Source organism: Hemicordylus capensis, chromosome 3, assembly GCF_027244095.1.
Source record: "Hemicordylus capensis ecotype Gifberg chromosome 3, rHemCap1.1.pri, whole genome shotgun sequence".
NCBI classification, from domain to species: Eukaryota; Metazoa; Chordata; class Lepidosauria; order Squamata; family Cordylidae; genus Hemicordylus; species Hemicordylus capensis.
Genome location: NC_069659.1, coordinates 106,218,027 through 106,243,125, shown reverse-complemented (window position 1 = coordinate 106,243,125; position 25,099 = coordinate 106,218,027). Strand labels below are relative to the sequence as shown.

The window sequence follows — 25,099 nt, the reverse complement described above, 5'->3', positions numbered from 1 at the left end:
TTTCTTTTTATACTGTGAACTCTTTGGGAGCAGGGAAGCATTTTTTTATTATTTAATTTTATTTGAAAACCACTTTGAAATCTTCTATTGAGAATCAGTATATACATCTTTGTAAGAGAGAAGCGAGTGCAGAAGACTGTACACGCACTACTGTGCCAGCATGCAAAGAGGCTGGCTCAGCAGCAGGCTGGCTGCCCTGCCTCGGGCCAAAAAATGATGTTGCTGGCCTGGCCGGGCAGGGTGGTTGGGTGGTTGGGTGACCTGTAGGGGATGAGGACAACAGAGGACTATGAGTGTGGTAAACCTAAATAGGAGAGGAATTTACATTTAAGAAGCAGGGGCCGTGAGAACTCTGCACTTAGACAAAAGAATGAGCAGATGTACAGTGGTGAGCTATATTTACTCTCAGATTATCCAATTCTTATCAAAATATGCATTATATATGATCAAAATATCAATTCTTATCAAGATATGCAAGATATATGCAAATGTTATGCAAAGTGGAAACTTTTTTGGTGAAAAGCATTCTCTATTTCCACGTTTTGGATGATGGGTATTGACTTTTTTCAGTATCTGGCCCTGCAGCCCTAGTGTGGAGGTTACTCAAAAGACTGGTAGACCCAGGGCAAAACATAGTCTTGGGGCTTTCCTCCTGCGCAGCTGCTCCATACTGCAAACCAATAACCACCATAGTAATGTTATGTTGGGAGCCTTCAGCCTTGTGGGCAGAGGTGCACTTATGCTGGACTTTGGGGCCGAAGTCCAGGGCCTCCACAGCCCCTGGGGGTCCCCTAATCCTCTTTGGTCTGTCCTCAGAGGTGTAACTATAGGGGGGCAGGGGGGCATGTGCCCCGGGTGCCATCTTTTTGGGTCACGTGGGGGGCGCCGCCATGACCCCCGCCGATCCAATTAAAAAAAAAAAAAGAACCACAATATTTTTTTTAATACAAAGTTCTCCGGCTCAGCAGCGTCGGCGCCCCCTCCCCCACGAGCGCCAGCGGTCCCTTCTGCGCCCGCGCCACCCCCCCATTGCTTTGCTGGCCTGGCCGGCTTGGCGGGAGGCGGGCGCCGCGGCGGGCGCCTTTCATGCATTGCTCACTGCTGCTTGCCTTGGCTGAGGTGCTCTGTCTGGAACTTCAGGCCAGCCACAGCCAGAAAGAGGCCCTCTAGTGGCTTGGGTCTCTAGTCACGCACTCACGTGCGACTCGGCTGGCGTGCCGAGTCGCGCTGCGCATGCGTGCGGGTGCATCCGTCCTCCCAGCACGGTTCGCCCACGTGGTGGGCTGGTGGTGCGGTCGCGGAGGAAAGCGTCGTTGCTGGGGCTGGGGCTGCAGCAGGCGCAGGCAGGATGAGGACACACACGCCCCTCGCTCTCTTGCCCCCGCCGTGACCTTACCCAGGCTTGCAGCAGCGAGGCTGCAAAGCACCATCCCCGCCAGGGCCCAGGCTCCCATCGCAGCATGTCCAGACGGCTCCCCAAGACACGGCGGCGGCGTGGCCCCGAGTGACGCTTCAGGAGCGGGCGGGCGCAGCAGAAGCCGGCGGGCTCTAGGAAACTGGAGCCGAGGGGCCGCCTCCCTTTCTCCCAAGACGCGAAGAACAGCTTAACCCGGTTACTGCACAAAACACCCTCTGACTGAGCCTGCTTGATCTTCGCCGGCATTAGCAGGACCAGAATCCTCCGCCTCTGTTCAGTTGGCAGTGCAGGGGTGATTGGATAGCAACCGGGCTACTGATCCTCCAGCGTTGGCCTGGTCTCCCCAAGAATCGGCATCAACCTCAGAGGTGACTATTGAAAGGAATCCTGGTGATTTTAGCGGCTTAATATTGTGGTAAATAATGTTGGGGTGGGGGATAGTGTGAGTGAAAAAATCGGATCCCCAAGAATCCCTTCGGTCAGTGCTGGCAACCCTAACCTGGGCACTGGCTTTTCATTACAGACCAACATTTTGCTAAGTGGACAGAGGTGAGCAGATCAGTATATGTTTATGGGGAATTTTTTTTTAAAGGTCCTAAGGAATATATGGTTCTCTGAGTTAGAAATATTTTATTTCCTCTGTGACTGCTTGAATTTGTTTTTGGTGAATTCTAAATAGCCTCTATATTTAACCCCAAAATGGATATATGTATTTCTGTCTTCAAGGATTATGTTATATGGTTGGTTTTTAAATCCTGTGGTAGTCTCTGAATGTGTGGTGTGCACCTTCATGTTGTGTATGGTGTGTATACATATTGATGGAAGCATGTATTTAATCTTAGATTTACAAACCCACATTTAGCCATGGAAGTTTTGTTTACAAGTTTTGTTACAGCAGCACTGGGAAGACATTTTAAACTGCAAACCCAGGCAAATTGGATGAGGAGTTTGATTTGTGTCAATCATTACTCTTTTCTTCCATCAGCTGGATTCAGTATTCGTCCTGATTCTGAGCCATATGAAATCCGTCTGTTGATCCACAGGGTTGTTGTGAGGAAAAACCTAAGTATAATGTAGTATGTATCATCATTGCATCATAATTCTGATGTTTGAGATATAGGCCAACTCCACAGGGTTGTTGTGAGGAAAAACCTAAGTATAATGTAGTATGTATCATCATTGCATCATAATTCTGATGTTTGAGATACTGGCCAACTCCACAGGGTTGTTGTGAGGAAAAACCTAAGTATAATGTAGCATGTATCATCATTGCATCATAATTCTGATGTCTGAGATACAAGTTTTCTGAAACGTGTGTCAGTCAGATGTATGTTGGGGGGGCGGCGGGGGGCGCAATTTCAGTGCTTGCCCCGGGCGCTGTTTTCCCTAGTTACGCCTCTGTCTGTCCTGGATGGTGTGGTTGCCCAGCGGAGGAGCATGATGGCACTTAATTTGCAGGGGAGGGGCCCCCTCCAAAGGCCTTTAGGGCCAGGCTAAAAAATCACCCAAAGTTATCCAAAATTGCTTGTGGGGCTCGAGGGCAGTTCCCTCGTCCTCTGCACCCTCTTTGCCTCTCCTCCTCTCTGCAACCAGGCACTTTGTTTGAACACAGCCTGATACCCGTCAGAGAGATCTTTGGTAAGCGGGAAAGCCTGACGCCAAGCTCCATCCTTAGGGGCGGTTGTTGCTTTGAGGCTGGTCAGGAGCTTTTCTAAGAAGCCAGCGAAGCTCTGCGCTTTCGTTCTGGCCCTCGGCCATCTCTAGGGAAGGCCTGAGAGTGGCTCCCGCGGCGTTGCCACAGCAGGTGAACAAGCGGCCTCAGCCCGTCCTTCCAAATGACCAAACGAGCGAGGGATTTAACCACGAGGCTTTCCAGAAAGCCGCCAGCTTGAGCGCCGGTAAGGGAAGCGCCGCCCGAGTGGCTTTGTCCTTCAGCAAACAGCTTCTCTCTCCGGCTCTGTCGCGCCTCCTCCCTAGGGTGGTTGCCTGTGTGTGTGTGTGTTGCAAATGCTCAGCGGTGCGGCAGAGGATCAAAATGGGGGGTGGAGAGGAGGAGGAGGAGGTGAGTAAAGTCTAGCTAGGAGGAGAGCCTTAGCAGCCTAGCAGACCGAAAACTGTAGGGTCGGGGAGGAAGAGAGGCTGGAAGACGGGGCCGGCGTGGGAAGCGCCCACAGCCTACGCGCATTTGCTCGGAATGGTCGCGGTGTTTTCAATGGGATTTCTTCCCAGATGTTCACAGGGTTGCAGCATGACACCTCCGACAGGCTAGTTAATCGGGGCGGGGGGACAAGAAGCGTTTTCCCTCACCCCTTCCTTCATCCGAAGGCTGCTTGCAGCTGCCAGGGAGGAAGGGGGCAAAGCAGATGGGAAACTCCCCACATAGCCCCGGCTTGTATGCCGCGCCGCAGACTTATGAGGGGACGAGCTTCCAATCGTAGCAGCTATAGAAGCTGCTGGCGCAAGAATCGAGCAGAAAGCGCAGACATCATGGTTTAGAGCGAAACGGTGTCCATCTGTCCGTCGTTGTCCATCCAGCTCTCAATAACTGGCTGTGTGCCACTGCTGCCTCCACATTGTACTTGACATATTTAATAGTGAGAGAGAGAGAGCGATTATCCACAAGGTGGCTCCTTGCATTTTGTATCTCTGCTTAAAAAAAAAAAAAAAAAGTGCAAAAGCAGCCCATGTTAGAAACAGTATGGCTTGCAGGATTGTCAACGCCTCTAGCATTAACATCCACTCGTAACAACATGTGCCTTTATCAATTGGCATGTCTTAAATATAGTGGAAGGTTTAAAGATGGGGTCTGTCTGGGCATTTTTCTATGACTTTGGGGTTACATGAGGGTAATATGTAGTCTTGTTGGGTTTTATTTCCCTAAATAAAAATATTATTTCTATAACCTAAAACCCCTTTGAATCCTTAGTGCTGTTCAGCTCTATTAAAATCAATGTGAGTGTTACTTTTGACAAGTGTTCATGAAAGTCTTTCTCTTGTTTTCTCTGTCTCCAGGTTATCACTATTCCATCAGACCCAAACATTGGTGAATGTCATATTTGCCCTTGATTTTACAAGCTCGCACCACTTTCAGACTAGTTTTAAGTGTATTTGTCAGTTTCCTTCAAACTGAGTTTAAAATGCAATGTGGTCATTAATGAAAAGTGCTTAAGCAAAGCAGTACCAAACACTGTAACAAACTACTGGTCAGAGACAGCTTTGATGATCTTATTACTATTCTCAGCCCTGATTAGTTCAAGGTAATAATCCATTAGCACCAACTGAACTCTTCCAGTAAAATCTACTGCATTGCTGTTGAAGCCAAAGCTTGTTACAGTAAATGGGATTTCCCACAACCCCCAACCCACACGGGACTATGTTTACCTTGTCAGCAAACAGTTGGAGGGATGCTTCCTGTGTAGTTTTAGGAATTCACTGTATTAAAATATTCTTCTTAATAAATTTTGAGGTAACTGTTAAATAGAACAATAAACTACTAACGTTACTGCTACTACATTAGAAGTCTTTCCTGCTCCACAAGTATAAAAAACTAAGCCAGAGCATCAGTAAATGCCCACAGTCCAAGTCTTTCCCTATCTTCTGGGAAAGACGTCCCTCTAAGAATAGTGGAACTTTGAAAAAACATGGTTAGAACTGGGCTGACTGTCTCATGGATGTGCTTAACTGTGGGAGAATTCATTAGAAAGTACATGTTTTGTTTGTAGAAGGTCCCAGATTCAGTTTCTGGCAACTCCAAATAAAAAGAGATTTCAGGCATCAGGACTGACAAAAAGACCTCTGCTCGAGATCTTGCAGAGATGCTGCCATATTATCAGAGTAGATAATATGAGGTACCAGTGATCTGGTAATCAGGAAGTTCCAGATTTGGATCTCAGTTCTGCCCATGAATTTGCTAGGTGGCATTAGGCAAGCCACTCCTCCTCCACCTCAGCTCCCCAAGCTTCTATAACGGGATAATACTACGATGATAATACAGCTCTTACAGGAGTGTTGTTTAGATTACAAGATAATACATGTGAAACACTTGAACAATAGAAAGTGCTATACACATGCTAAGGATTATTATTATGTTCAACTCTGTGCAGGTTGGTGACCTAGATAATACATGTGAATTATTAGATATATTACATTCTGATAACAGTTCTGTATTAGGTAGTTAAACTTGCCAGAGAATACCTTAGAGCACACCCAATGGTCTTGTAAGCCAAGAAGCAAGCATACATGGCAACTGTGTGTGCTTTTGTTGTTTTGGGAAACTTGCACAATTGTGAATCTCTAAAGTAGATCTGTAAAATAAATTGGGGGTGAAGGAGAGAAGAATAATTTTGTCTCCTGTATATCCACAAATTGAATGAGAATTCTGTGTTTTGTTTAAAGGACAAGTACTTCAAATTGCTTAGCAACAAGGATACTAGAAGGTCTGCAGGAAATTTCTTAGTAAGGGTAAAGTGTGCTATTAAGTTCCATAGTCTGGGAAACATACCAGCGAGGATTTGAACTGGCAACCTTTGGCTTGATAATCAAGTCATTTCCCTGTTGCACCATTAGGTGTCTGCTTAACAAAGCAGTTGTCCCATGTATACCTGCATGCCTTTGATATCTCATTGAGTAAAGCAAAGCAAGTGTGAAAAGAGATAAAGTATTGCTTATTCTACAAAGATGTTCTAAAGTGGCCTGGACACACATGGATGCCCATTACTTTTGTCAGTTTCATGTTATTTCAGAGACAACTGTGGGTTCTTCTTTTTTTGTGGAGGGGTACCAACACATTTGTCCACGTGTGTATTTCAGAGGTGCTAAAATGCATTTAAATGTAATCCATAATATTACAGATTCCAAAAGAATTCTATGGCTTTCATTGATTTTCAAGCATTCTATAAAAAAGCATCATAGACTGCACTGGAGTGCCTAAACATGTTTAGGATTTTTTATTTCTTAAACTCTTCTTATTGGACAAGAAAACTAAGCCTAATATACATTTTTAAAAATGTACATGCAAAATACAAGGTCATTGTGACCTGTATATCCACAAATGGAATGAGAATTCTGTGTATTGTTTAGAGGACAAGTGCTTCAAATTGCTTAGCAACAAGGATCTAATTTTTCTCTGTTGCATATAGAGGGAATATATCTGTAGACGGTATACTAATTTCTAGAAAGTGAAGATCTTCTTTAACCTCAATACATTTTCATATCCTGTTAAATAAGTTCTATTTTTAAACTTTCATTAAGTCAGTCTATAATCCACTTCCATTCATATCTTCAAAGAATAAAGCATAAAAAAGAAATATGAATATGCTTAGCTGGCTGCTTTAGGTACAGTAAGCAGGATAATGACTTTGTGTGCAGAAGGAGTCTGAAATATATGCCAAAGCAAAACCAAATCCCCCAAATCAAGAGAGGGGCTTTACCTTTTTCTTGGTAAATTCTTCTCCAAATATGTTGCAGGAAGTTTCAGTATGTAAATAATAATTGAGGAGTTAAATGATTTACTGAAGACACATGACAATCCTATAGGCATGCTGAGAATTACGTGAGCCATTACATTGTTGCTGCATATGAAATTGAGTGTAAAGATACTGTTTAATTAACCTTTACTTGGTGTTTTTCTTGATATATTTATCCCCAAGAGCTATAGTTCTGTTATAGTTTTGTCATTTCCTTGCCATTTCAATTTTTTGTTTCTTTTTGTGCCATATGCTGTTGCAATTACAAGATGGACATAGTGTTATAAGTCAGCTTCTACTGCAGCACGCTTTAAGGTTACACAAAAGTATCTCATCAGGCAGAATGGAAACAAGACTTGTCTTCCTCCTTATCATCTGTACTTAAATGTACATCAGTTATAAACAGCTGCTCCTTAAAGATAAGGAGAAGGATAGATGCACCTAAATTTCCAGCCATCATCCAAGTGAGTCACTACAACAAACCTTTTAATTCCTCTGTTATAGGAAAGAATCCAAACCTCCAGAATCTTTTATTTTGAAGAATAAAAAAAACCTACAAACTTCACTTTCAACTTCTTAATATGAATACAGTTTTAGAATTTCTAAGAAGTTAGGGTACTTACCTCTGAATAAGTGTCTGGTTTGAAAAGACTGTCAACAAAAATCAAGTAGCAGTGGGTACAGTGCAAATTAATTTGAAAATGTAAGAACATGTTTTATTTGCCAAAAACTGAGTATACACTCTCAGCAATGCTAAACATTCAAAAGCATGACAGATATTTTCAAGTATTCTCTAGAGAAGGGAAGCAAATATTCTAGAAAGCGAAATATACACAGATATTTTTCAAATGTGTATAAAGCAGTAATTGTGGTAGTTACAGATTAAGTCATGTTAAAGCCATCTGTAACTTTTGGCTCATCAAAAACAGAGTAACCTTCTGAGCAGATCACTACCTGCTAGAAATGATTTTAAAACATTTATATGATGTATAGTGTATAGACTGTAGCAGAGAATTATCTGTCTTTTGATTTTCTGCTGATGAAGAGTACTTTGCAACTTGAAAGTGTTCATAATAACTTCTTTTAGATATACAGTATCAGCTCCAGGAGCGTAGCTGGGGAGAGGGGGCTTGTATTCATCCCTCTCCCTGGTGGCCCCCCAGAGTGAGGGAGATAATGAAGAAAATAGGGAGGGGTGGAGCTGGGGGCTCGTGTTCTTTGAACACTTTCGCTCAATTATAGCTACGCCCCTGATCAGCTCACCTGTTTTAAATTGACTGGGCTAGAGTGGAGACAGCATTTTCAGCGCTGAAAGTGGTTTGGCTGTGGGAAGAACACTTTTGTGTCTCAGGGTTTTTCTTTTCTTTCAGAGATATAGAAAAGTCATTTGACCAGAAGTGACAGTGGGTCAGCAATAAATATGACCTGGTTTAGACATCGCCCGGAATCTCTGTTAAAGCTGGGCTCCATGTGGTGTTTCTGAGCCTTGGGAGTGCTCAGAAATATCACAACAATCTCTCTCAGCCTCATGAGAGTGTCCACTTCCCATCCAGGTTAAAATAAAGCAAGATGAGTTATGCCATCCAAACTTGTCAGTTTTGGTTTATTCTAGTTGGTTTATTCTACCTTACGTATTTCAAATAATCTGAGATATGTATACATTATTGTAATGATGACTTATTTGAAGTAAGTAGGCTAGAATAAACCAAGATTGGTGGATCCAGACGTCATAACCAATCTTGGGATATTTTAATGTAGATAGGAGGTGGATGCATGTTGGGGAAGGAAGAGCTGATCGTGTGCTTCCCCTGTTCCCCAAGGCTCAGAGATGTCTTACAGAGCCCAGCTTTAACCAAGGTTATGTGTGACATTTGAATCCAGCCAATTTGTATGTCCTGAGAAATGAAGCCTCTTTCAAATCACTGTCACCTCTCCTTTGCTTTCACTCCTTCACTTTAACTTTTCACTTGTTTTCTGTTTCCAGCCTTAGTTGCTGGAATTAGATCATCCTGTATTTTTCTACATTTGTTGGCACTTCAGTTTTTGTTTTGGTTCACTGCATCTTTCACTTAATTTCCCACTGTTATGGTCTTCACCAACCCCTCTAGTTTCTGTGAGTTTGGTCACGTACAAACTCATAGAGTGGACACCGTGCACATGTTGAGGGAATGTGATGTTCCTCCACCATACCTATAATGTAGCACACAGTATAATTTATGCATCTTTTCCCTTCAAAAACGGGTAAAAAAGGGGTGTGCGATTGCACAGAGATTCTGCATGCAGCCTACATCATGTGACATGTGCAAGTATGCATGTTTGTTCCCCATATGTACAGATGTCTGTTCTAGTAAGTGTGTACCACTTAGTATGACAGTTTATAATCACTGTTGCAAATAATTAACATTGAAAATACTGGTGAAATGCAATTTAAAAAATGGGAAGCTGCAGTTAACTTGGATCTCCCTTCCTTACAATCGGCTCTGCATCAATTTGTAATCAATTCTGTTCTGTATTTTCCTGTAGCAGGCAATAGCATTGTTAAACTGTTTGTGATAAATAGCTCCAGATGCTTTTAAATTAAAAAGACATTTTAGTTAAGGCTCTTCAGGGAGCAGTAAAAAACAACAACTACATTTTACTTATTTGTCCTGTCACTACTATTTCCAGATGGCCTCATCAACATCTGCTGCAATTGAGACATTTCATTGCAATAAAGATTAAAGAGCTGAGTTGAATAGCCATTCTCTGAAGGTTCAATATTCCTACATTTCTGGTAAATGTCATATGAAATTTGGCAAATGAGATGGTTAAAAATGTGCTGTGTGTGTGTTCAGTAATTCACCTAGTACCATTTTTCATGTAAATTTTGCTGTTTCCAAAACTGCTATTGTGGCCAACATGTCACTTATCTTTTAAAACTGAGGAAGGAAAATTAGGCCTTATTTTCATGTTGCTATAATCATGTAGTTCGTTGTTAGCCAGAATGCTTATTATATTGAAGACTTTATCAAATAGGTGTTTCTGCCTTTGGTCTAAGACTGCAGTGCTGTGCACACTGACTTAGGAAGAAGTCCCATTGAACTCAGTGGGGCTAACTTCTGGTTACGTTTGCTTATAAGGGTCTGTATAGTCTGTGGCCCTAAGTAAGATTTCCTAAATGACTTTGTAAGTCAATGTGCAATCTGTCATGTGGTGGACCCTGGCGAGCTCATTTGCACACGGTTTTATTTGATAGTGTAACATATCACACTACCAAGTATACAATAGCCCGCACTGTTCTTTTCTCCTCTTCCTCTTCCCTGGCTTTGATTCATCTTTTCTTTCTAACTTAGACGCTTGTTTGTTCTTGCGCTGTCAGATACCCTTATCCTTGGGGACTTCAGCATTCACACTAATAATCCCTCTGATTCCTCCACTGCTCACTTTCTCCTCCATAGTACCTCCACCTCCTTTGATCTCATTTTTTTCACTTCACATCTGCTACTTGCAATTCAGGTCATGTTCTCTCTAATAACTGTTCACTCTGACTGACTTCTTAAGCCAGCCTTGCACTGCTGCAAATTTTGTAATCTTTTTTTTTGGGGGGGGGGGGGGCGTGGAGAAGTCCATCATGTGCTATTTGCTTGCTTCTTCCCTAGCTCTGATATCTTCTTTCACCTCTAGTGAATCATGATCTGATTCCTTGTCCTATTCTTCCTTTCATTCACTGATACCCACCTCTTTTTCCATTCCTTTTGGAATGTAACCCAAGAAATTGTACACAATCATTCTTATCCGGCAAGATTAGCTTGCACTAGTTGGCATAATAACTTCATCTGGCAGAGACACCAGTACATTTTTTTAAAAACAGTTAAAATAATTTAACCCCACAATTTATTTCAAAACCTCCCAAGGAGGCTTACAGGTTAAAATAATGATTTAAACAATCTGATAAAAATATAAATGATGAAAATATAATGAAACCGCAGAGGAGAAAAGATGATAACAACTAAAAAGAGCAACAAAACAGTGTCATCAGAATTAAATATTTAAGAAGTCTTTGTAGATATCTGGGTAAATAAAATGTCTCTGCCCAGTGCCTGTAGCTATTAATTTTAGTGCCACATGAGCCTCTCTGGAAATCATAAACCGGGTGCTACAGCTGAAATGACCCTTTCCCTGGTTACTACCTCCTGTAACTTCCGGTAGCACCCAGAGAAGGGCCTTGGACAATCATCTTAACAGTTGGGCGGGGTTATATGGGAGAAGACAGACCGTACTAGAATCCCGAACATGCATAGCCACATTTATTGCTCCATAACAACAGTGACTGTGAGACTGATTAGTGAATATAGAAGTCCTGTCCCCGCCCGCCCCCTGCCCCCAATCTACAATAAGACTGACCGACCTTGCAGGCTGTTATAAAGATTGATGCTGAACACTCTAAAACATTTTATAAATGCTAGGTATTTTTAATAATTACATGGCAGCATATTCAAAACAGCCACAGTCTGTGGGCATTCTGCTTTCTGTAGTTGCAATCCCCTGTGCAAAAGTATTGTGTGTCAGACTTAGGATGTTTTGGTTTCAAATGGAATAGTTGACCAAAGAATTAGCCAACCCCTGTCTCAATGAACCTTGCAATTCTTTTAACAAGTAGATGGCCTTAAGCTTCCAAGACTAATATTCAAGTCTCCCTCCATATATCTGTACCTCATGCTGCCAATACTCCTGCTTCAACTGCTCATTTTAAATATTCCTCAGCTTTTCTTTCATCAGGGCCTCATCCTGCTGCCTTTGTACGTAGTCTGGAAACTGCAATTAGTCCAGAATATGGCGGCCAAGTTGGTCTCTGGGTCATCTAGGAGAGATGATATTAGTCCTGTGTTGAAAGAACTTCGTTGGCTGCCAATATGTTTCCGGGCAAAATACAAGATGCTGGTTATTACCTAAACAGCTTCGGCCCTGGGTATTTAAGAGAATGTCTTCTTCACCCTGAGCCCCACTGCCTGTTGAGATCATCTGGAGAGGTTCGTCTCCAGTTGCCACCAACTTGTTTGGCAGCTACTCAGGAACAGGCCTTCTCCATTGCTGCTCCTGGACTTTGGAATGCATTCCCTGTTGAAATAAGAGCCTCCCCATCTCTGGCAACTTTTAAAAAGGTGCTGAAGACACTTTTATTCACCCAGGCTTTTAATTAGATCTATGGTTTTAATTTTTAACGTTGGTTTTAAATTATTTTAATGTTAATGATTTTAATGTTTAAATGATTTTAATTGTTTAAGAGATTTAAGGTTTTAAATGATTTTAATTGTAAACCGCCCAGAGATGCACGTTTTGGGCAGAATAAAAATATGTTAAAATCCAATTTAAAAAGCTCCTTTAGCCACATAAATTCCACTTCTCATACAAACTATGTCACAGGGTGACCTAAAGGGTTTGGATCACTTTCAATCACTTGATTCTTTGAATGTTCAGCCTTTTATTTTCTCACATGCACATATACAAAAACAAAAGCCCCCTGTCCTCCCATATAGGGAGATGGGGGTGGATAACAGTCTAAAGTAGCAACCTCAAAGACCTTATTTGCTTCAGTCAGCCTTCCTTTCTTCTTTTGGGGAACAAGCTAGTCTTACAGTTGTGCTCTAAACCGCAACATCCAACTCCAGATGGCTTTTACATTCTCTACAAAATATACAAGAGACAGGAAGCACCACAGTACTTGTGGAAGGACACAATTCCCAGAAACAGTTACAATTAAACTAACAATAATGTCTTCACAGGGGATGAATTCGGATGTAATAAGAAACCAGAGGTCCCTTCACCTCCAATTTCCAAAGCTGCACATCCAAATTCTGTAAAGCAGAGTTAAGGGCAAAAAAGGGACTTGCAGTTTCCTTTCCCAAACTCCAATCTGAACCTTTGGTTCAGAATGTAGTTTCACCACTGCACACTCCATTTCAGCATTGCATCTGAATGCTGGAACCACAGTTTTCAGCCCCATGGAACCAGAGTTGAGTGAGGAAGCTCCTCCCTAACTCCATCCCAATTGACTGTGGGTCCATTGGACCTACAGTTCTGCATTACTTCTGATCGGGGCCTCTGTCCAGTAAAAAGAATAGAAATCCAAGTGGGGGAGTTGATGTCTATTGGTCCTTAACAAGAAATATCAAAGTTGTCCACAGAAACCACAGATTCTCAAGCTTAATCCTTACTCTAGTTATAACTTCTAATGTTGAAGAAGAAAAATACTTAAATCAAACATGGCCATGAAGAAAATGTTCTGATGTTTGAGTTAATTTATCCCACAGATACTGCAATATTAAACCTCAGGATTTCACCACAGAAAGTACGTACTTTGGCTTAATAAGTCTTTGCTTTCCAAAAAATAAGTCTCATCGGCAGTTTTAATTTAAAGTAACATTCCCAAATGCACATTTAACCTATCTTGAACACACAGTTATTGCATGCTCATAAAAATTGCTCTTAAAGTGTATTAAGAAATAATTGCAATGGACACAAATCATTAGCAGCTACATCTACTAAATATATTTAATGGTGCTGTTCCCTGTTAATTTACACTGTCTTATTAAGTTGAGATAGTTACATTTAATTATAACTAATATGTTTTCAAATGATACCTAATTATGAGGAGTTTAAAAAAACCTCCCAAGTCAAGCCACTTTGCTCAAGAGCTTTCCAGTTTCAGTATTTGCCTTTCTGAAAGAAAGCCTGACCTGCCGCATCAGCACTGGCTGTCTATAGATAGATAGATAGATAGATATCCTTAGCAGGAATCCAGGTCTGCATTTATTCACTGGGGAGTCATGATTTTTCCCTTTTCAGGTGTTGGCAAAAGAAGCAATTCCCTGCTGATCCAACACCAGGCATAAAGATAGTGTCTTCACCCTCTCCTGTCTTTAGTTACATAGGAACATAGGAAGCTGCCTTATAGTGAGTCAGACCATTGGTCTGTCTAGCTCAGTATTGTCTTCAAGACTGGCAGCGGCTTCTCCAAGGTTGCAGGCAGGAATCTCTCGCAGCCCTAGTTCTCCTTTCATGCATCAGGTGCTGTTCCATGGTCACAGAGGTGGTAAAATGATGAGTCCTAATTGAAATTACTAGTGTAGAGGTGGTAAAACATATTGTCGTCATCGTCCTAGTATTCAACAGATCATACTTCTTGCAGGTCAAACCACTGAGCAAATGTAACATCCATGTAGGGGTGCATAACTCACATGTTCAAGTGGGCCAGAAACAACCATGACAATGTATCGGGGGGGGGGGGAGTTGAAGTCAATTTTCAGTGCATTTATTGTTGCAGTAAAATTAATTATAAAGATAAATATTAAATCAATTACTGGTTAGTTGTGGGTCCTTTTCTCCCTGCAGGGGCCCACAGTTTTAACCAAGGATAGTGGGCCCTGTCCTTGCTCAGTCAATGGGCACCTGACTGTTCCAGCCCCACACAAATGCCAAATTTTGGGGCTTCTGCTGCTGGCTACCTGGGCCATCAAAAATGACTCTGCAGGCCAGATCTGGCCCCCAGGCCTTATCTTGTGCAGGGCTGTGACCATCCAGTAGTCAGTAGGGATGTGCATGGAACTTGTTCAGAGGCCCTTTATGGCCCTCTGAACTACTTAGAAAGGCAGCCAGTTCCGCCGATTCGATGACACCGGGCGTGCTGCTTTAAGAGTGGGGGAGGGTGCGCTTACCCTTCCTTCTGCTCTTCTGCCACCAGCACTCCATTATTCTGGTGTTAATCGAGGCAGAAGAGTACCGCCCTGCTACCCCATTGTCCAGATACAACCAGAAGTATCCGCTGCACCTGCTCGTGCTGGCACGGGTGCGCACATGTGACGGCGTGGTGTGTGCATGCCTGTGCTGGTGCACGCAGGTGCTGTGGATCCTTCCAGTTGTATCTGGGCAATGGGGTGGCACTCTGCTGCCCCAATTAACTTCAGAATTAACTTCAGAATGCTGGCAGGGGAAGAGCGGAGGGAGGGATAAATGCACCCTCTGCTGCTCTTAAAGCAGTACCCCCGACGCCATCACCCCCATTTGGTTCCATGCACATCTCTAGTAGTTGGCTGGTCTGATGAATTTTATTTAAATTATCTTTTAACTAATGAGGACACTGATATTATTTCTGTTATGGCCAGATTTTGTTATATTATTTGTAAAATACGTACTGGTTTATTGTAAATGTTTGCTGGTCAATGACCAAATAAACTTATAACTCTTCCTAACTCTCTAGTAGTCAGTTCTTTTCTGGAAATGGACTACTTTATGTACATTTCCCCCTGTATTATTGTTGACATAACAATCCAGCAGCAAATTAGCAGATTTTCTTTTTTTAAAAAAAATTGCTGGGTGGGTGCACTGTATTGAAAATGGACAATTGAAGATGTGTCTGAAACACATTAAATATTAGGTAGTATTTGAAAGAATTATGGGAGCTGAAGTGGTGAGGTGGATGACTAGAGCACAAATGGAGAAAGACTACCCTAATCTGACAAGTTACGTCCTAGAACACATCTGAAGACTTATGCTCTGCCAGTACGCGCAGCAAAGAAACAATTCTTTTCTGTCTGCATTGCATCTGTAAGTTCACATCCAGCAGAGTTATCTAAAGTTGTGAGAGGAATAATACGAGCCACCACCACCCGAATCCAAATTTGGAACCATTGGTTCTTCACTGTGAGGCCTTTAATAAATTTTTTTGTAGATAAAATCTCTTGCATTCGGGCTGAACTGGAGTCTACAATTAAGGCAGAGTCCTAATTGAGTTGTATGAGGGAAGTGTTATGGAGGTATCCAGCAACTCCTCCTATGTGGTCAGACTGGTTCACTTTCATGACTCCTGAGAATGAGTTCATGACTCCTGAGAATGTGAACAAGCTCTTTTGGACTGTGCATCCCACCACCTGCTCTCCTGACCCTTGCCCAACTTAGCTTGTTTTATCTACAAATCAGATTTCCAGAGAGGGTGTGGTAAACATCCTAAATGCTTCTTTGAGGGAGGGTAGGATGCTTCCTTGTTTTAAGGAGGCTGTCAGGCCATACTAAAAAACCCCTATGTTGGACCCCTCAAGAGTTAGGCAACTATACGCCCATATCTAATCTCCCATGGTTGGGCAAGGTGATTGAGAGGGTGGTGGCTTCTCAGCTCCAGACAGTCCTGGAGGAAAACTGATTACCTAGACACATTTCAAACTGGCTTTCAAGTGGGCAATGGGGTTGAGAATGCCTTGGTCGGCCTGATGGATGATCTCCAATTGGCTATTGGCAGGGGGAGTGTGACCCGCTTGATCCTTTTGGATCTCTCAGCTTCTGATACCATCAACCATGCTATCCTTTGTGGTCACCTGAGGAAGGTAGAATTAGGTGGCACTGTTCTTTAGTGGTTCCGTTCCTATATCTCATGTAGATTCCAGATGGTGTTACTTAGAAACTTTTGCTCTACAAAGTGAGAGTTACTGTATGGAGTTCCACAAGTCTCCATACTGTCTCCAATGCTCTTTAGCATCTGCATGAAGCCACAGGGAGAGATCATCAAGAAATATGGTGCAGAGTATTATCAATATGCTGATGACACCCAATCTATTTCTCCCTATCAGCTTCATCAGGAAATGGCATAACATCTCTAAATGCCTGCCTCAAGGCAGTAATGTGCTAGATGAGGGATAACAAATTACAGTTGAATCCAAATAAGACAGAAATACTAATTGTGAGAGGTCAAGACCTGAGAGATGGTTTAGATCTGCCTGTTCTCAATGGGGTTAAAGTCCCCCTGAAAGATCAAGTATGTAGCTTAGGAGTGCTCCTAGATCCAAAAGTCTTTCTGGTTTCTCAGGTTGAGGCAGTGTCAGAAGCTCTTTTTATCAGCTTTGGCTTACACACCCATTTCTGGAGGTAAATGACCTTAAAACAGTGGCACATATGCTGGTAACCTCTAGGCTTGACTACTGTAAAGAACTCTATGTGGGGCTTCCCTTGTTAGGGATGTGCGAACCGGTTCGAATCCGAACCGGGGAGGTTCGTCAGTTCGGATCCGAACCAAACCGAACCAGTCATCAGGTTCAGGCTGCAGGTTTGAATTCAAACCCGAACTGGGGGTGGTTCGATTCAGACCGGTTAGGACTGGTTTGGATGTTGAAAAATTGGTAGGATGGTAGCTGGCACCCAGGGGTACCTGTCATCCAAACCCCAAAGCAATCGGACACTCGTAAGATTTTAAATGAATTTTTGAAAATTATTTTTATTTTTTTCTCATAGGATATAATGGGACTCGAACCAGGCCATTATTCCTTATTGTGGAGCACCCATGGGTGCCAACAACCATGCAAACCCTGAAACAATCAGACACCCCTATGATTTTTTATGAATATTTGAAATATTTTAAATTATTTTTCTCATAGAGTATAATGGGACCTGAACCAGTCCATATCCCCTTTTGTGGAGCACCTAGGGGCACAAAAGTGGGGTGGGTGGTAGACAGACAGGGGTGCCTACCACCCAAAAAATCCCAAGGCAATTGGACACTCCTCTGATTATTGGTGAATTGTTAAAGTATTTTTGAATTCCTCACAGAGAATAATTAGGATTGAAGCAAATGTATAGCTTCACGTCGGGGGGGAAAGGCGTGTCGTAGAGTGGAGTGTGGTGGCTGGTAGTTCCTAGGGTGGGCAAGGAAGCTATCAGAATTACTTGAAAGGAATTGGGCAAAGGGGTGATTTTTAAGTGATTTTTGAAGTTTACGCGTCTTTAAGGTTTTTCTCCATAAAGAAGCATGGAGGTGTCAGCAAATGTATAGCTTCACGTTGGGGGCAAAGGGGTGGCCTAGAGCAGTGTGGGGTTGGTGGTAGTGCCAGGTAGGGGCAAGGAAGCTATTTGAATTTTTTTCAAAGGATTTGGGCAGAGGGCTGATTTTTGGTGAATTGTTGAAGTTTACGCGTCTTTGAGGTTTTTCCTCATAATAAGTTATAATGGAGCTTTCAGCAGCCCCATAAGTGCACTTGGGGGGTGCTGGGGTGGCCCAGAGCGAGTGGTAGTGTAGTGCACATAGGGTGTCAACCACCCCCATGGGTTTCTAACCCATGGGGTACAGGGTTCTGTTGTTTCTGAGGTATTCTGAGTGTGGATTCTATGATAGCAAATGAGATTTTCAATGAAACACCATGAATCCACTCTAATTTGCTATCATAGAATCTGCACTCAATACCTCAGAAACAATTATTCTCTATGAGGAATTCAAAAATACTTTAATAATTCACCAATAATCAGAGGAATGTCCAATTGCCTTGGGATTTTTTGGGTGATAGGCACCCCTGTCTGTCTACCACCCACCCTGCTTTTGTGCCCCTCGGTGCTCCACAATAGGGGATATGGACTGCTTTGGGTCCCATTATACTCTATGAGAAAAATAATTAAAAATATTTCAAATATTCATAAAAAATCATAGGGGTGTCTGATTGCTTCAGGGTTTGCATGGTTGTTGCACCCATGGGTGCTCCACAATAAGGAATAATGGCCTGGTTTGAGTCCCATTATATCCTATGAGAAAAAAATAATAATTTTCAAAAATTCATTAAAAATTGTACGAGTGTCCGATTGCTTTGGGGTTTGGGTGACAGGTACCCCTGGGTGCCAGCTACCATACTACCAATTTTTGGGCATCTAAACCAGTCCTAACTGGTTCGGATCCAAACCGAACAAGGGGGGTGGTTCGAACAAAACCAAAACCAAACCACCCCCTCCTGGTTCGGACCCGGTTCGGATCCTAACCGAACCAGGCGAACCGGTTTTGTGCACATCCCTATCCCTTGTATGTAGTCTACAAACTACAACTGGTACAGAATGTGACGGTCAGGTTGGTCTCTGGGACAACCCGAAGGGACCATATAACACAGATTCTGAAACAATTGCACTGGCTGCCGATATGTTTCCGAGCAAAATACAAAGTGCTGGCCATTTTTTATAAAGCCCTGATGGTTTAGGTCCAGGGTACTTAAGAGGCCGCTGCCTTTGTCATGAATGCTTGTGCCTATTAAGATCAACTGGGGAGATCCAAATACAGGAGCTGCCAGCTCATATGGTGGCAACTTGGGGCCAGGCCCTCTCTGTGGCTTTGGAATGCACTCTCTGTCAAAATAAGAGCTTCTCCATCTCTGATTTCTTTTTAAAAGACCCTTAAGACATTCCCATTTCCTCAGGCTTTTAATTAAAATTCATTTTAAACTGATTAATTGTTCTGTTAAATTGTTTTGTTTTACTCTGTGAATCATTTTTAATTGTTTTTATTCTGTGAAATTGTGCTAATTTTAAAAAATATATATTGTAACTTACATTGCAACTTGTGTATACCGCCTTATATATAATATATAATAATAATATTATATATTAGTTATATATCAGGCGGTATATAACTATGATAAATACATTATAATGGCTCTTTAACATGAGTGTTTTCCTTGTTAGGATTCACAAATACAGTCAGAGCTGATGGAATCTGACAGTCGCAATGGATAGTGATGGACTGCACCAAACATCAGATGCAACCACAGGAAACCCTGAGCTAGTTAAGGGAGCTCAGCTTCAGACTGATGACAGGTTGGCTTCTCCAGAACAAACCAGAGCTGCTCAAAGTGATCCTGCTGCAAGGGAGCACATTCACACTGATATTGGCAAAGAGCCAATCATGAGAGATCTACAGGTGCAAATAACTGACTGGGATGCACAGATTCTACCTAACCGGGAAGAGGAATCCCTGAAGCGCTCAAAGTATAGCCTAGGAGGCTCAGCTGACAGTGTACTCTCTTTAACTTCTTCATATTCTCTCCTGCCTCTTGAATGGAAAACGTTGAGATCCAGCCAGTCTCAGGGCACATTGGCACAGTTTTCAGGTGTCATGCTAGAAAATGAAGATGGAAGACACAAACCAGCATCAGACAATAACCAAGATGTTGTGGATGATATAATTGGAGATGAAGTTGTTTTCAAAGTATGCACTCATGTGCTTAACCATCATTCAGGTGCTGCTTACACTATAGATTCTAGAACAGATCCCATAGTACACTCTGGATCACTGAGCTGTAAAAATGCAAACTGCCCAAACCAATTTTCAAATGACTCACCATGCATGTCTATGCTGTCCCCAAGAACAGAGAAGCTTCTGGAAGTTGGAATGCTGGCTAATCAAGCACATAGCTCAGGTAAGGAACATTTCCTAGTATCTTATTAATTGCTGCATGAGCCAGCAGTGAAACATTTTTCTTTCTTTGTTTCTCTTATTCAGCAATTGATCCACAAGATTCAGATTTGGTCAACCAACTTTGGACAGCTGCTGTATCACCAAAGAGCTTATACAAAACCAGCATTGCATCAATTGGTTGGGGAAACATTTCTGCTAACGAGGTACCAAAAATAAAAATCGTTCATTTTTAGTGGGTGATGTGAATTCTGATATTAGATGTTTTGACTGAATACAGACTCTAAGGAAATATTGTGGGATACAGTGGTTTAGAAATGGTAGTGCAGCATCTTACCTAACCATAATTGATCCAAACTAGATTGGTAGTGATAGAAAATGAATGCATTATATTTTCAGTAAGCTATTTGCATGAGAAGGGAAATATAAAGGACAACATAAAAATGGGATTGTGAATGTAAAAATCTATTTAAAAGAACAACAACTTAAATCCCAAGTATGGTGATAGGTCTCCAAGGTTCTTCCCAGTAGGTAACAAGGTGTTAGCGTAAAGGTTCCGGAACACTACTTCTCCAGCAGTAGCACAAGCTGTCAGTGACAAGTGTTGTAAAATATGCTACAGAGTGGGCTGACTGGCCAGGGAACAGTCTTAGGTGTGAAGAAGTCTGAAAATCTGCCTAGTCGATTATAATCACAGTCAGTTCCGAAACATTACTTCTAGGGTAGAGCTGTGCATCTCCTAGGGAGCCTAGAGACAAGCAGTTCTTTCCAGGAACACACCTTAAGAACACAGTTCTTTCTAGGAACACACATTAAGAAAGCCTGACACTATTCCACATGTTAGTATTGATTACCCTTTTAAGCCTCCTGTTTACTTTGGCTCAGTTTCATTTGGATTCTTCCATTTTCTTCAAGTTCTAAAGTGGGTGGGCCAACCATCTAAGTGAGGAGATAAGGTTGGTCTGTTCCTGTACCTTTAACAGAAGTTTGCTATGAAGAGATTAGCTCATGACATTAGCCTGATTCAGACATTATGAAAAAGGCCTGCTGTAGCCATGTACAGCAGGGTAAAAGGGTTCTGTCCCTGCCACATCACTCACCCATGCACCCTGCCACTCACGGTTTTGACGGGGCTTGCCTGAAGAGAGAAAAGCCCTTCCTGTGATGACAGACACATCCGTAATTGCAAGAATGGGTCAATCCATGAGCAGTGGAGCACATGGGTGAGTGACACAGCAAGGGAAGAATTTCCTCCCCCTTTGCCCACTGTACACAGCTTTAGTGGGAATTTTTCATAATGTCTGAGAGAGGCTAGAATTCTAATTGCTGCAGATCAAACAGCTGTTAAAGGGACAGCAACAGTGGCTGATAGGGGTGTGCACAGAACCGCTCTGGGTGGGTCGGTTCAAATAGGAACTGAATTCAAACCAAACCGCTGGTCCTCAAACTTGTTCATTAGGGCCAGCCAGTTGTTTGGTTTGTGCAGTTGAACTGGGTTGAATTGGATCAGCCCAGTTCAACCCTATTTAGATAGCTATGCTCACAAAGGGGAATCTGGTAAGAATTCCCTTTTATAGCAAAGGGGATCCCCATCACTAAAGGGGTTGAAAGGGCAGGTGTGTGCAGGCAAGCGGGCACCTTACTTCTGGTGGTGTGGCAATGGCAGTTCCGGGTCACCGCAGCATTCTTCCCCAACATTGTGTGGCCTGGTTACATCCCCTACACAAGGATGGAGGCTGGAATCGAGCCCCCGCTGGCCCACAATGCTGACAGGAGCTCCTGGGGGCACCACCGCCACCACTGGTGCCTCTGGTAAGGTGACCTCTCGCCCACCCTTCCGCTACCAGCAGATTCCCCTTTACAAGCATAGCCATACTTACTGGATCCCGCTTTACAAGCATAGCCATCCAAACCAGGTCGAACTGGTTCCATCCGAACTTGGCATGGTTTGATCCAAACTTGGACCAGCCCCCCTTCTTGGGAGCCAGTCTAGTTCAAGGTCAAACAGAGCTGCTTCAAATCTAACCAGGTTTGATTCAAACTGGTTCTGCGCACCCCTAGTGGCTGATTTAACTGCCCCTATTTTCAAGCAGATTCCATTCAAGATTCTGAGCAGGACATTTTGAATCCTGTCATCTCTTATATTGGAGATTAGGAGCAGCTGGCAATTGATTCCAGATATAATCTCATCTAGTTTACTTTTTTAGGCTATCCCTTTCTTTCATGTATATACAAAAAGAACAGAAAAGCTTAGTTCATCATGTACAAAAGTTTCCCCAGAATTGTGGCATGCGACAGTGTCCATGTGCGTGTGCCGGCTCCACACACCAAATCAGTTTGGGCACATCTCTGATTGGCATCATACTTGGGTCCTGATCAAGGGGGCTTCAGAAGGAAACTGTACATCTGTTGCAATTCTACCAGCACCACCCTTTCCTAAGTGATTGTGCTCTCAGTCTAGAGCCCATTTCCCCAGTCCTGACCATTTTAATACGTGAAGTTCATACGGTGAAGAAACACTGCCTGCACAGGAAACCTTTAGAAGACATTAAGGAGCAGACAACTCCAGAGACTGTTTTAAGTTACAGGTAACTCTTGCTGGATTGGGTTGCTCATATGCAGCAGCTTCCTGCACTCTTCCTTTGGTGCTTTAAATCAGCCATATAGAAAACACCCCTGGAGTGTGTTGTTTTTCTATGATATCCTTGAACTGAGAACGTAACGCTGATTATATAGACTTCATGGCACATGCTGGTTCTGCACTCATCTGTGTCTGCTACATAGTCTAATGGGAGCAGAGAACTGCTCCAAGTGAGGTGTGATGGGATGCAATGCTGTCCCACTTACATCCTCCTTTGATTGATTTTTTAGGATATAGCCCTAAGGACACATTTATTTATTATATAAGAGCTAGAGACAGTCGGATATATGACTCACACTTTATTAAGAAATTGTCACTTTTGTATCATTTTGGAATGATAAATTTTGTTATGATATATGTCCCTCTTTGTTTTCTCTAATATGAAATGTGAATGTACCATTGTGAGGTCCTTTTGGTTATAATTTTGGTTCGCTGGATTAATAATTCAAAGTTTGTATTTTCAATTGATCTATGTAACTGATTGTTGGAGTTTAGCTGGATTTTCTTCTCTGCTCTCTCTCTCTTTTTAGAAAATTAATTTTTTTACAAAGGCATAAAACTATCCCACTTTTTTCAATGGATGTAACTGAGTCTGCCCTAATTTGAAAGCTATCCCTATTCTTTTCTTCTCCCACTTGAAATACTGGGGCAGAAGTGGAGGGTAAACCAACACATCTGTACAAGAGAAGTCAAGTGGGCATTAGATATATATCTGATCCCTTTCTAGAGGTTTGTGCAAATCTGCCCTAAGTAATTAAAAAGAAATCCACTGAAATTCAGAAAAGATGGCATGAAATGGAAAACTATGCATTTGTTTGGACTTATTATATAAACCATCTGTGTTACTGCAGCATTCTAACAGTAACACAGATACATGCACAAATCCTCTTCAAAATTTTGGATATGCATTGAACCCATCAATAAAGGTAAAGTGTGCTGTCAAGTCAGAGTTGACTCCTAGAAACTACAGAGCCCTGTGGTTGTCTTTGGTAGAATACAGGAAGGGTCTACCATTGTCATCTCCCACACAGTATGAGATGATGCCTTTCAGCATCTTCCTATATCGCTGCTGCCCAATAGAGGTGTTTCCGATAGTCTGGGAAACATACCAGTGGGATTCGAACAGTCAACCTCTGGCTTGCTAGTCAGGTCATTTTCCCACTACACCATTAGGTGGCTGGCAAATCCATCAATAGGGATAGGCCATAATTTTCTAGAAGTAGATGCTCTTGCCTTCCAGGCATTTGTTGCCTTTTAAAACTTAAGCTGTGATGTTGACAGAGTTCTGTGCTTGGTGATGGTTAAATTTCCAACAGAAAAGCATTTTTCAGAGGTAAATAGAAGGCAGTGCCATTACACAAGAATTGTTGGGGGATGGAGAACGCAGGGTCTGGAAGCATGAAAACAGGCCAACCGATTAAAACAGTGAAGATACAATGAAAAATAGCTGTCAAATAGGAGTAGAGAGGGGTTTCTTTTATTTTTTAAAAAAATCCAGTAGTACAGTTATCATGTCCTCGACTACAACACAAGCGTTGTGCTGGCTTTTTATTTAAAACTACTATTTGTGTGTGTTAATTTAAAGCATTTCATGTATGTGTAAAGCATAAGATGTATGTTTACACTTAGATGTTCTATAGCCAGGGGCGTATATATGCTGGGGCAGGCAGGGCACACGCCTTGAAGGGGGGTGCCATTTTGTAAAATTAAGGTTTTTTTTAAAAGGCTGCCAAAAACAAAATGGCCACTGTGCATGCTCAAATGGCCTCTGTGATTCCCTAGGCCATGCCAGGCCTCACAGAGCCATTTGAGCATGTGCAGTGGCCATTTTGTTTTCAGCGGCCACTTTTTATAAAAAAAGATTATTTTTTTAAATGGCCACTGCACATGCTCAAATGGTCCCTGCGAGGCCCTAGAGGCCAGCGGGGGGAGGGGGAACCTTTGCATACCCCCCATGGCCTTTAGGAAGCCCCCCAAAGGGGCTACAGGTAAGGAATATATATATATATATATATATATATATATATATATATATATATATATATATATGACACTGTACACATATTCAGATTGGTACTACGTACAGAGAATCAGGGCTTGTGAATACTGAGCTGAAGTTGATGAGCTAGGATTGTATTCATTTGCTCTTACTTTGCTTCTTGTGATAAGTGAGTTAAATGTGATGTCTTAATAATATGGCTATTAATGGTGAGTTTGTCTTTGAATCAGTGTGAAATCCTTAATATTAAGGTCCACTGGGAGTTTCCTGCTCTCTTTCTCTCATTTTGACTGTCTTTCTGAAATACTAGAATATATTCCAAGCAGTGACACAGTTTACTCTGCACATCCTTTAATTATTTTCAGAGTATCTGGGAAAAGTCAAATTC

The 25,099-nt window shown here is 42.4% G+C and overlaps 1 protein-coding gene across 6 annotated transcripts in view; it reads left to right on the top strand.

Moving 5' to 3' along the window:
- Nucleotides 1–2,965: 2,965 nt before the first annotated feature.
- Nucleotides 2,966–25,099, top strand: part of LOC128350256 (uncharacterized) — a 47,851-nt gene continuing 25,717 nt past the window's right edge. For 4 of the 6 annotated variants that reach the window (XM_053308261.1, XM_053308263.1, XM_053308258.1 and 1 more), the window contains exons 1-3: nucleotides 3,068–3,315; nucleotides 19,342–20,075; nucleotides 20,159–20,277. In XM_053308261.1, the coding sequence (XP_053164236.1) occupies nucleotides 19,385–20,075; nucleotides 20,159–20,277 (810 nt within the window). In that variant the 5' untranslated portion in view covers nucleotides 3,068–3,315; nucleotides 19,342–19,384. The other 2 variants (XM_053308260.1, XM_053308259.1) reach the window with 2 other exon arrangements.